The sequence below is a fragment of the Pollachius pollachius genome (assembly GCF_949987615.1).
Source record: "Pollachius pollachius genome assembly, chromosome: 4".
Lineage (NCBI taxonomy): Eukaryota > Metazoa > Chordata > Actinopteri > Gadiformes > Gadidae > Pollachius > Pollachius pollachius.
In genome coordinates this window covers 30,472,757-30,485,204 of record NC_136937.1, presented here as the reverse complement: position 1 = coordinate 30,485,204, position 12,448 = coordinate 30,472,757, and the positions used below count along the sequence as shown (strand labels likewise).

The 12,448-nt window shown below is 49.8% G+C and overlaps 1 protein-coding gene across 1 annotated transcript in view; it reads right to left on the bottom strand.

Moving 5' to 3' along the window:
* The window catches only part of LOC307074691 (muscleblind-like protein 2a), a gene marked incomplete at its 5' end in the record, with an annotated part of 239,675 nt that overhangs the window by 179,901 nt on the left and 47,326 nt on the right, over positions 1 to 12,448 (bottom strand). The window contains 3 exon segments of the mRNA XM_079734959.1: positions 1,924 to 2,080; positions 2,479 to 2,532; positions 7,398 to 7,655. Coding sequence (XP_079591085.1) covers positions 1,924 to 2,080; positions 2,479 to 2,532; positions 7,398 to 7,655 — 469 coding nt within the window.

The window sequence follows — 12,448 nt, the reverse complement described above, 5'->3', positions numbered from 1 at the left end:
GCACGGGTCGGAGCTGGTTCTGCAGGCAGACGTGAGTTATTATGTATTAGGTTTACGTTTAGTTATAATTGCCTTTTCCCCCTATCGCGTTTTACGGACGTTTGCGTGGCATTTGTTCGGCTTAGTGTTCGGGCCAAATTGGAAACTGTTCGGAACTAAAAAAAATGTAAACGGTTTGGGGAGAACAGCAAACTGTAAAACGGTAAAACGATCAATAAAGCGGCTGTATCAACTGTTCCCATGAGCCTCAGCGGGGTCGTTCAGACTTCGGGATCGGACGGCGTTAGCGATCGGGTTCGTTGGCGTAGTTACGCCAACACACCCGATCGCTAACGCCATTCTGTTTGATTTCACATTATACGCACTGCGCCGTAGTACGTATAATGTGAACTCAAACAGAAGACTTCAGTGCAGTGATCTGGAAGACATGATTGAAGAGGGATTTGCGCGGGTTGTTTAGGACCTCTTCACACGCTCCACTTAGGGGCGGGGAACCGCACGGGGGGAACCCGAGGCGCCGCCGTTAAAACGTCTGCCAGGCTCCGACCGGGGTCGGAGAACCACGCCCGTCTGGACTGCCACGCCGGGTACCAGAAGACTGGAGAACTAACCAAATGGGTCTGTTTTTTGGATTTACCTCCTCTCTGGGGGAGAGGGAGGAAGGGAGGGATGGGGGAGGGAGGGAGGGAGGGAGGGAGGGATGGGGGGGAGGGATGGACTGAGGTGGCACGGAGGGAGAGGGCGTGGGGAAGGAGGAAGGTGGAGGGAGAGGATGGAGGGAGAAGACAGGGGAGGGATAGGAGAAACGGAGGAGGGAGTGAAGGAGATGGGTGAGGAGGGAGAGAAGGAGATGGGTGAGGTATAGGGAGGAGAAAGGGAGGAGAAAAGAGAAAGGGGGAGGGAAAGGAAGGGATGAGGGAGGATTGAGGGAGGAGAGAGGGAGGAGGAAGGGAGGAGGGAGGAGATAGCGGGAGGGAGAGAAGGGGATGGATGAGGAGGGAGGGAGGAGGGAGGGAGAATGGGGAGAGATGAAAGAGGAGGGGCAGGGTTGGGGCACCGCATGACTCAACACATGAGTCAACATGGCTGGAGGCTAGCGCATTAGTCGCGGTTAACTCGTTTAGCAGCTAACCAGAGGGCACCACTGACACCGCTTTGACTGTGCCGAAAACAAGACAAACTGACTCTGGAGCTGTTGTGAGTTCCACACCACACGATTTATCTTAGTTTGTTTGGTCTATTATTTTGTGCGCTGTGTGTGAATATTGGACTCACTTCCACTGTGAGTGTGATCCAGAAAACGTCTAAATTCCCTTTATGTCTGAGTGTACTATGTCCATGTTGTCAGTGTTATATGATCATGTGTGTGACTTCTATTGACTATTTATTTACTTTTATTGACTAGATGCACTATATTTCTACAGTGTCCTTGGGAACCTTGAAAGGCGCTTTTAAAATAAAATGCATGATTATTATTATTATTATTATGTTGCGCGTTGTTGCGTGTGCGTCTGCCATTGAGTCGTACATGCGTGAGGATCGGGTTCAGCAACAGCCAAACGGCTTCACTTCCATTTAACACACTTAAATGAGCCTACAGCCAGCGGGGCCGGTGCAACTTCACACTGGCCTCGGCCGTTGGCTCACAGCGTCACCGCCAAGCTAACGGAAAATCAATAATGCTATGATGTGACAGAATAGCGGAAAAAGCAATAATGAAAAACAAAGAAAATATTCTTCTGTCCTTGGAAAATAAATTTGGCTCGAGAACGGCAACAACACTCAGAGAAACTTTGAGCCTACTCTGGTTATCTAGACATTCTACGTGTAAAGGTTCAGGCAGCTACGCTACAAGCTATGCTAACTAGCATGCGATAAGCGAGATGCTAATGTGACGCGGCGCCGCGACAGGGCTAGCCTTACCTGTGGGAAAGAAAGCAGGCTGCTGTAGCTGTGCGTTGGCCAGGGCCTGTTGGTAGTGCAATACACTGGGGTTGAAGAGGGAGCCGGCGCCGTTGGACTTCTCAAGTGCTTGTCTCTTTGGTAGGGGATGGAGGACGCCGTGGGGCCAGACTGAGGCCTAGCGGACCCGGGGATAAACAACAACACATAAAACAAGTGAAAACGACAGAACAGATTAGAGGGCGAGGAGACTGTGTCTAGACAAAATGGTATAAAAGGCTAAGTAGTGCTACTTTACAAATGTATATGTTTTGCTGCTACGCTAAGCACAGCCCTAAAATGGAATTAACATTACGTTGGTTTGTTTGAAAATTAACATTACACAGAATGCTAGCCCTTTAAAATTGCAATATGAATAGAAGTAATAATCAAAAACAAATTACACATACACAAGTACAAATATATTTAACTGGGTTTCACAAGGAAAACAAAAGAGAACAACTTAAAAAATTTGTGAGTGGCTACAGTACAATTAAAGAAGCTACATGCAAAGCAAAAGGTGAAAGGTCAAAGTACCAGGTCTAAGGAGGCCTCGAGGGGTCGCTTCATTGCTTTGGCAGTCGACTGAGTCTTTAATTAGCAGGCAGCGAGCACATGATGGCAGTGGGCCAATGGGGTTCAAGCGTATTAACATACAGGTAACAGCAAGCAGAGGTGCGTCATGGGGGACAGCATTGCATTGTGGGTAGGTGAGAAGGAAAAAAACAAAAACAAAAAATAATCTGAATGCAAGTATACCACATACAAAACAATAGGCATGCACATAAACAAAAATGTCCTTTTGTTTTGTTTACTTTAAAGAAACATCAGATTTTTTTTTTCTTTTAATTAGTACCAAAGCAGAACAAATGAAGAATAATTTACAGTATATCGACTGTTTGGTTAAAAAGCAAGGTTCTAAAACGTGTCCACTACCACAGAGACATTTTGCAGTAATGTCAAACTACTTCTGAACAAGTAAAACAGCTGGTTTTTAACAAAGTGATAGAGAAGGTAGTGGTGGAAGGTAAACATTGCTATGCTACAGACACGGTCAACATCTGAACAGATACTCTGCAGACATCAAAGGTGGGATCTGTTGCTAAAGCAAACACACGCACGCACACACACACACAGACACACGCACGCGCCAACACAAGCACACATCACTTTGTCTGTTGGCAGTAACACTATCAAAGAATTCAGTTTTTTTTGGAAAAATAAAGCAGATTGTTTTGGGATTATATTACCTATATATTTACACCCCGTCTGACATTTAACTTTACTTTTTATTTTGAGCTAATAAATATGTTAACTCAATCTCAAGTATTAAGTCAGTCTGGTTATGTTAAGTTTAGTTTAACTTTGTTACTATCTCAAAGAACAACAGAGAATTGTTTTGGAAGAAAGTCATTTTGGGATTGTGTTTCATTATTGTTGATATGTTGCACTTTTAATTTGAAGCTTAATGTATAATCTGTCAGTTATATGTGGATGTGTTTCATTATCCATTGAGATCTCCAAAGTAAGAGCGTGCTTGCTTTCTCTGGCAGGTCTGGAACCCCTGCTCTTGATTGGTTGATTTATTGGGGGATGTGGGCGGAGGCAAAGACAGAAATCGGATCGGGTTCTGAATCCGAAATAATTGGGAGTCAATCACAACTCGGGTCGAAAAAAAAAGTAAGTAAGATGAAAAAGACCCTGAGCCTAAGCCCTTACAGAAAATAAGGATAAAGAAAAACAACAATCTTTACCAATGGTGAAAGCTATAGTTAGCGACAAAAGGCAAAAGTAAATTTTTACGTTTGCGGGAAAAGAATAGAAGAAACAAAGATGGCCGAAGGGAACTCACAGACGGTTGGGGTTTGCGGTTGGGGTTAGGGTGTGGGAGAGCGGGCGAGACACTACAGCGGCGTAGCGGTAGAGCGAGGCAATGAGCAACAATAAAGTAATCCACCCTAGGATCTACTCTGTGCGACTCCTGCGCCAACACGCCGCGTCATGCTAACCGCCGCGAAGGTCCGTCAGAGGCTAGGGGCCTCTCGCTGTTGTAATGAAAAGGGCTCAAGCAACCGGCGCTGATGCTATCTGCCGCCGAGCTACGCTTTAATAAAAAGGCGGCTCAGGACTTACAGCCGATATCTGATACTATATGTCGGTTGAGAAGGAGCAGAAAGAAATAACAAAGGAACGAAATAAAAAACCGCTAACCTCTTACCGCTAACCTCGGACACCTCACAGAAGCATTTTTGTAAAACGGTCGATTTTTTTGTAAAAGACGTTGTTAAAGTCAGAAACTGTAAAAAAATGCGCAATGCTGGCTTCGCTGATGCGTGAAGAAAATAAATTAGCTAGCGGTAGCGGTAGCACGTCACTAGCTACCTCGTCTGTTTTCAACCACTGCATCGTTTAAAGTTGTTCCATGAATACGACACAACACAGTGCATTGTTTGTTCAAAGTGGCGGTGTTGAGTCGATGCGCGCGGTACGTTCCCTGTTCTATGCTAGGTGCAAGGCGCACTAAAAAAAAAACGGTTGGCTTAGCGGTGTTGGCCGACCCGATTAGCCTACGCCCACGCGCGCCGGACTGGTGGTGGGGGGGGGAATGGGGGGGAAATGGGGGGGGGGGGGGGGGGGGGGGTGCGGGTGGGGGGGGAGTAAGCAGCGAGCGATGGAACAAGCCAATGAGAGCTAGGCGCAGGGAAGCATGCTCATGCCGTGACGCCGTGTGTGTGTGTGTGTGTGTGCGTTCATGTGTGTGTGTGTGTGTGTGTAGGGAGGGAAGGGGTGTAGTCAGTCAGCGGGGGGTCAGTGCCAGTCAAACAGCGGGGGGGTGGAGGGCTGGGTGGCGTAGGCGACGGAGGGGCTCAGCCAGCAGACAGTTTACTGCCAGCGCCCTCCCCGTTAACGGGCCGGTCTGCCGCTCCAACGCCGTGTTACTCCCCCCACAAACATCAAGGGCTGTGCCCACGCAAGGTCCTGTCTGACTCCCTGTCTCACCACCTCCCTGTCTGTCTGTGTGTTTGTCCGGTCCGTCGCTCTCTCTAGTCATCTAGTCTGTTTTTCCATCCATCCCACGGCCTGCCAGCCTGTCTGTCTGTCTGTCTGTCTGTCTGTCTGTCTGTCTGTCTGTCTGTCTGTCTGCCTGTCTGTCAGTTCGTCTGTCTCTCTGTCCACCCCCCTGTCAGTGTGTCCTTCCATCGCACGCCCTGCCAGTCTGGCTGTCCGTCTGTCTCCGTCTCCCGCTCTGCCTGTCGATCAGTCTGTCCGCCCATCCGTCTGTGCGTCTGCCTGTCGCCAGGCAGCCTGTCTGTCTGCCGCGGCGGAGGTGGACGAAGCGCTGATGTCATTGCTCGGCCAGACGCCCTCGTCCATCTCCCTGACTCGATTAGCAGCGATCAGGGAGAGAGAGAGAGAGAGAGAGAGAGAGAGAGAGAGAGAGAGAGAGAGGTAGAGAGAGAGAGATAGAGAGAGTGAGAGGTAGAGAGAGAGGTAGAGAGAGAGAGAGAGAGAGGTAGAGAGAGAGAGGTAGAGAGAGAGAGAGAGAGAGAGAGAGAGTGAGAGGTAGAGAGAGAGAGAGAGAGAGAGAGGTAGAGAGAGAGAGAGAGAGAGAGAGAGAGAGAGAGAGAGAGAGAGAGAGAGAGAGGCAGATACAGAGAGAGAGACTAAGGGAGAGAGAGACGCACTTCCCATGGCGTGTTGAGGAGGGGAGAGTGGCGTGGTTGGATGCGTTCCAGTGTGTGTGTGTGTGTGTGCGTGTGTGTCTGTGTGTGCAAGCGTGTGTGTTTCAACGGGCAAGCGAGCGAGTGTGCGTGCGTGTGTGTGTGCGTGCCAGAGAGGGTTATTGAGGAGGCTAAGCAGAGCCCATTGTCTCCACGTGAACCAAAGGCCGTTGAAAAATAATAGGGGAGCCGCCGCGGGACAAAGGCGCTAATTGTGGCCGTGCTATTATGCTACGCTGCCACATACAGGGAGCCAGTTCGCTTTAATGGGACGGCCTCCCTTTGAACCAGCTAGTATCGGTGCGCAAGCATGGAGGAGAGGCTACCAAAACGAGCTAAAGCCAAGCCCCGGGTTTTACGTGTGCTTGCTTGTGTGTGTGCGTCAGTGAATGTGTGCTCACGTGTGCGCGTTAGTGTGTGCTTGTGTGTGTATTAGTGTGTGTTTGCTTGTGTGCGTGCGTTAGTGTATGTGTGCTCGTGTGTGCGGTAAGGGTGGCGCATTATAAGCACCAGGTGTGAGTGTGATTTTACAAGCCGTTCTGAAAATCGGCCTCTTCTGACATCACAAGTGGGCGCGTCGACCTAGATGATTGACGAGGAGAGGGGCAACGTTTACAACATTCCACAGGGTGGGCTGGTAGACTGATCTATCCAGCGCACATCTAGGTGGACACGCCCACTTGTGATGTCAGAAGAGGCAGATTTTCTAAACGGCTTGTAACGGCTAACCACACTCACACCTGGTGGCATAATATAATCTTTTGTTTTTAGAGGTGTTCTGTAATGGGGCCTTAGTGTGGTATGGGGGCCTCAGCCTGATTGCTCAGTCCTCACATGCACGCGGCCTTAATTAGGTACGGGACATTCCGACGTGTGTGTGTTCGCTCGTACCCTGAATAACTTGTGTCGGCTGCGACGGACGGCTTTGTTGTTTTGCGCACGCTCATGTTGAAACTCGATTTAGAAAACGGAGAGGAGGTGAGAAGCTGAAAGGATTTTGGGTTATCGTCCCGCGACGCAAACCTCGTTCACTGAAGGATACAGCGTGGCTCCCTGAATCGCATTCATCATCGGAAAACAGCAAAAAACACCTTACTCCCCCGTTTCATTAAATTGTTGTATAGGCATTTACCTATTGATTGTCCAACCGTACTTTGGTCGTCGACAACAGTGCGCAAAATGCAACTTTTTTTCAAACGAGCCGTTTCCTGTCCGGTCAGCACATAGTAAGGTAACCGCTACACCGCCGCACCCTGCAGGCTAACGGTAGCGCTAGCCTAGCTACGTCGTACCCTGTACGAGAACGACTATTTAAGAGTTTAAGGAACGATAGCGTTTTTATTATTTTGATATTCGTTTCGGTTTATGTTTAGTTAGTTTTTTAGTGTTTATTAATTTGTACGAATGAATAACAAATATTTGCATTTATTCAGTGCGCAGTTTGTTTCGACATCCCTATCAGATTACACAAATGACCTATTTTACGGTTTAACTCCTGAGACCCCGAATCCTAAATGTTTTGTTGTTTAAGGGTGCATTTGTGTGCTTCTCAACAATTTCCGTTACTCTAAACTATCTACGCATTACGGCTACTCCTTCCTCACTCGGTCAGTGCGACTCGCCGCGTTTCATTTCCCAACGGCACATGTTAGCGGCAGCGAAGCTGGCGCAAAAAAGCTAGCTTAAAAAAAACGCTCACTAGCTAAACACACGGGCTAACCCTCGTCCACTCACCATGGCGGCGGCGGCGGCGGCCTGCGCGGCCACGGCCGTCTGGTTAGCCTGGTGCTGGGCCGCCTTGATCTTGGCCTGCAGGTGCGCCGGGGGGTGGAAGTACTTGCACTTCTCCCGGGAGCAGCGGCTCTTGATGTAGTCCATGCACACGGTGACCGTGTTGTCGCTGGTGTCGATCATGGGGCTGTCGCTGGGGTGGGCGAAGCGGCAGTCCGTCTCGCCGCGGGCGCAGTTCCCCCGCTGGAACTCCCGGCACACCTGGGATGGGGGTCGTCACGGCGACACAGAGAAGAAGAAGGTTCCTTGGTTAAGGACGAGGCGAACGGACGGGGTGGCTGAACGGAACCGCATCACCTGGACACACTCGCCCACTCGACGGATACACGCGAGCACACACACACTGACGCACGCGCACAAGCAAGCATACGCTAACGAACGCACCCAAGCACAGACACACTAACACAAGCACACACACACACACACAAGTCGTGATGTGCACGTGCATCCAAAAGTTGTTGTTCCGAGAGTGAGAGGAGTGGGGGGTGAGGGAGGGAGGGTGAGGGGGAGGAGGAAGGAGGGAGGAGTGGGAGGAGGAGGAAGGGAGGAGGGAGGAGGAGGAGGACTGCCGGTCAATAGCAGTAGGAGGAACACGCTGGCATGAAAAACGAGAGGCGCTAAGTGGGGACTGAGCTCGTGCAACATGGAGGACGCGTGACGCCGCCATCACCCCGCAGGTTAACTGTCCTCCTGCGTTTGTGCGTCTTGGGTGTGTGCGTTTGTGTTTGCGCGTGTGTGTGTGTGTGTGTGTGCGTGCCTTTGTGTAATCATTAGCAAACCGGCTCCGGTGATGACACACGGATACACACAAACACGGTTTGTACCGTTAACAACGGCAAGCGCACACACATACTCTCAGAAAAACAAACACACACATACACGGAAGCGCACGCACCTGGCCCCGGCACCGCACGCACAAACACACGGATAGAAGCAAAACAAGAACACACACAAAACCCTCCCTCTCTCGCATGTGCATGAGGGTGTCTGTGTGTGTGTGTGTGTGCGCGTGTGCGTGTGTGTGTTTGCGTGGGCGTGCGCTTGTGTCTCAGAGGGATACTGTTTCATTAGAGCCAGCACTGTTCGGTTGCTAAGTGATAGCACTCCCACTGTAAAAATAAAAAGACTGACACACACACAAAAACTGACACACACACACACACACACAACCACAAACACACACACAGTCAACACGCACACAGACACGTGCCCGCACACACGCGCACACACCCCCACCGATCCACCCTCCAACGACCACACACGTGGAGCTGCACAAACGCGCCCACGCATCACCTCCAGGTCTCGGGGAGAGAGCGCTGTTTATCCATCACGGGCGCCGTGGAACAGCACGAAACCACCTCAACGTACACATATGGCCGCCGATGGTGCGGAGAAGGAGGCGCCGCGTGCCAAGGGGGACAGACGGGCGCCTACCCCCTACCTCCTACCCCCTACCTCCTACCCCCTACCCCCTACCCCCTACCTCCTACCTCCTACCTCCTACCTGCACCGTGAGGGAGTCAGTGGAAGGGACAACGATGGCAGTGGTGTTAGCGTGTGCAAGAGCAAGCTCTGGCTCCCTGTCTGTCTGATTTCCTGTCCGTCTGGATCCCTGTCTGTTTGTCTGTCTGTCTGTAAGTTTGTCCGATCCGTCTCTCTCTCCCTCCCTCCCTCCCTCCCTCCCTCTGTCTGTATGTCCTTCCATCCGACGCCCAGTCAGTCAATCAGTCAGTCAGTCAGCCAGTCAGTCAGTCAGTCAGTGAGTCAGTCAGTCAGTCAGTGAGTCAGTGAGTCAGTCAGTCAGTCAGTCAGTCAGTGAGTCTGTCTGTCTGTCTGTCTGTTGTGTTGTGTCTGTCGTGTTGTCTCTGTTGTGTTGTCTCTTTTGTGTTGTCTCCGTCTTGTTGTGTCTGATGTGTTGTGTCTGTTGTGTTGTGTCTGTTGTGTTGTGCCTGTTGTGTTGTGTCTGTTCCTAAGTGTTTACCATAATCCAACCACTTGTCGTTAAACAGACATTCGCCCATAAAGCAGGGCTCCAGACTAACCTTTGGCATTGGTTGCGCTGGTGCGCCTAACTATTTTATTTAGGTGCACCAGCACAGAAGTTAGGTGCACCAACATTTTTTATCATGTGGCCTTTAACGCCACAAGTTTGCGTTTTTAATTGCTTTCCATATGCATTCATACATTGTGTCTATAAAAAGAAAGAAAGTGTTTCACTGAGAGGAAATCGAACAAAATAAATTAACGTTTCCAAATAAAACGTGCTACTGTTTAAAGTGCTTCATTGAACTAAGACCTTACATGTCATGTCTCAAAGACAGTTGACCCCTCTTTTGAAAGTTCAGGGCAAATATAATTGAATGACATCAGGCCAAACACCGCTTAACACAATATGGCCACCAGATAGAGCTGAAGAACATGTGTTCTGATGAGGGCAATTTGCCTATTTCCTCAGAACCCTTCTCTTAGTCATTGTTTGTAAACAACTTGTTTACTGGCAAAATTGGGCCCAGACAATGGATTATCTGTTTATGGTGGTTCAATGCGGTCAAACTCAACTTTGAGGACAAAAACAATTAACAACCATTTTTGGTTGTTAAAAGATGGGGAAGTTGGCTCTTGATTTGTTATTGGCGAGTTTTAGTCACAGAGTGATATGGTATGGGCTGTTGGAATCAGTGGAGTCTCAGCTTTCTTCTAATAGGCCTATATGGTTTGTGCAGGTCAAATTTCGTGAATAAGATCGCTATAGACCTCTGAAGAATAAGTCTCGCCTTCAAAGCTTTTCGGTTTCATCGGTTAAATGTCTATGGGAAACAACATGGGGTTTACATAACCAACTCTGTAGGTGGCGAAGAAGTAAAAGCTGCTCACGTTTTGAACTAAACACTCTTTCCATCTAGATTCCACTTGGGTTTTGGATTGTCGGTGCCGTTGAAGTAGCATTTATAATCGACAATCCAAAACCCAAGGTCAGTTATAAAATTGCCGTTAAAAAAATACACCAAACTGGATGGAGACATTTCACTCGCTTAGTCCCATATTCAATTAAATACCCTTTTGAAAAATTCCAGACATGCCAGAGAATGTAAGACTTTTTTAGGCCTCGAAAACAGAAGGTTGTTTCTAAGGCTTTTTAAGGACCCGCGGGGACCCTGGTTGTGTTGTCTCTGTTGTGCTGTGTCTGGTGTGTTGCCTCTGTTGTGTTGTGTGTTATATGAGGCCGAGGCTAGGTGAGTTTCACAGCTGCGGTTAACTCTCTGGGTTCCATAAACATGCCGTTGACTTCGCTTGGGCCCCGGTATTAACGATGGTTTACATTCGGCACAGTTGGCTGCCCTGCTTCATTAGCTGGAGTGCGCCAACAATACTTTGATTTGAGTCGTTGTAACTTGTCTTTGTTTATATCCGTGTATAAAATACGTGTAAAGGCCTGTCCGGCTAGCTTTTGTCGTTAACTCCTTCCCTGTCACTCGTGCGTGCGCGTGTTCATAAATCAAAACGCGAACGCGGGCTAATAAACGACATCCTTGTTAGACTCACGTGTTAACACTTGAGTCTAGGCAGCACTTGGAGTCTGCCTGGTGTATGAAAAGTGCTAGATTAATAAGGACACCTTGCCCTGCCTTGCCTTAACATGACATAAAGAGAGGACGGAACCATGGCATCACTAACATCTAAACACAGATGCTTAGCCAACGCATACAATAACAGACACCCTCACACCAACACACACACACACACACACACACAATTCCTAAAGTCACCTCCCTGTCACTCAGGCCAGCGCGTTTCTGTGAATCAAAACGCAAACGCCGGCTAATAAACGACGTCCTCGTTAGCCTCGAGTGCTAACATGCTACGCTCCCCCCGGGAGGTTGAAGAGAGGGATTTATGGCGACGGCGAAACATTGCACACTGAGGGCCATTGTAATCAGGGCAACCCCGATAACTCAAGATGGTTCCTTCACCTCAGCCGCTGTATGGTATGGGTTGTGTCAGGGCGGTTTAGCTCCTCATCACGGCTCTGTGTGTGTGTGTGTGTGTGTGTCTGTGTGCGTGAAAGGGCCTTCTGCAAAAAAAACACCATTCCTGACATAGTGATGCGTCCTTGAACCCGTGGCCTGCCGTCATGGTTACGGTGTGCATCACGTGGTCTGAGGAGCGATCGCACGGCAGGGAGACACCGCAACGCCCCCCCAACCCCACACCCTCTCCTCCCACGTTGGATGTATCCGTCGCCATGCCGACGAGTGTTTTAACCATGGTTCTCATGTGTCGGCTCTTGTTGTGTGTGTGTGTGCGTGACGGCGTGTAAGGTCGTGTGTGTGCGTGTGATTGTTTGCGTGTGACGGTGTGTCATGTGCGTGAGACGCTACGTGTGACTTTGTGTGCGCGACGGCGTATATGTGTGTGACGTTTATGTTTGTGCATGCATGCGCACCCGTGTGTGTGTGTGTGTGTGGGCTTCGTCGGCCCGCCCGTATGAAGGGGAGCCGTGAAGCGGCTGGCTGAGCTGAGACGGGCTCAGAAAGGTCTGCCCCGGGGGACTGAACCATTACCACGGGGGGGTCTCGGAGCACCCATCTGCTCCTCACACACACCTGGGCAACCATTAACAGGTGTTACCGCCTTAATGACACACGGACCTCCCCCTCTATATCCACCTCCCGAATGTCAGACAGACAGACCGGTTCTCATTAAGGGGTCGGTGGTGGTGTTGGTGGGGTGTGTGTGGGGGTCGTTCTATTTCTGATTTAGGTCCCCTAGAGAGAGAGAGAGAGAGGAAGAGAGAGAGAGGGAGGGAGAGAGAGAGAGAGAGAGAGAGAGGGAGAGAGAGAGAGAGGGAAAGAGAGAGAGGGAGGGAGAGAGAGAGGGAGAGAGAGAGAGAGAGAGGGAGCGAGGGAGAGAGAGAGAGGGAGAGAGCGAGGGAGAGAGAGAGGAAGAGAGCGAGGGAGAGAGAGGAAGAGAGAGAGGGAGAGAGAGAGAGAGAG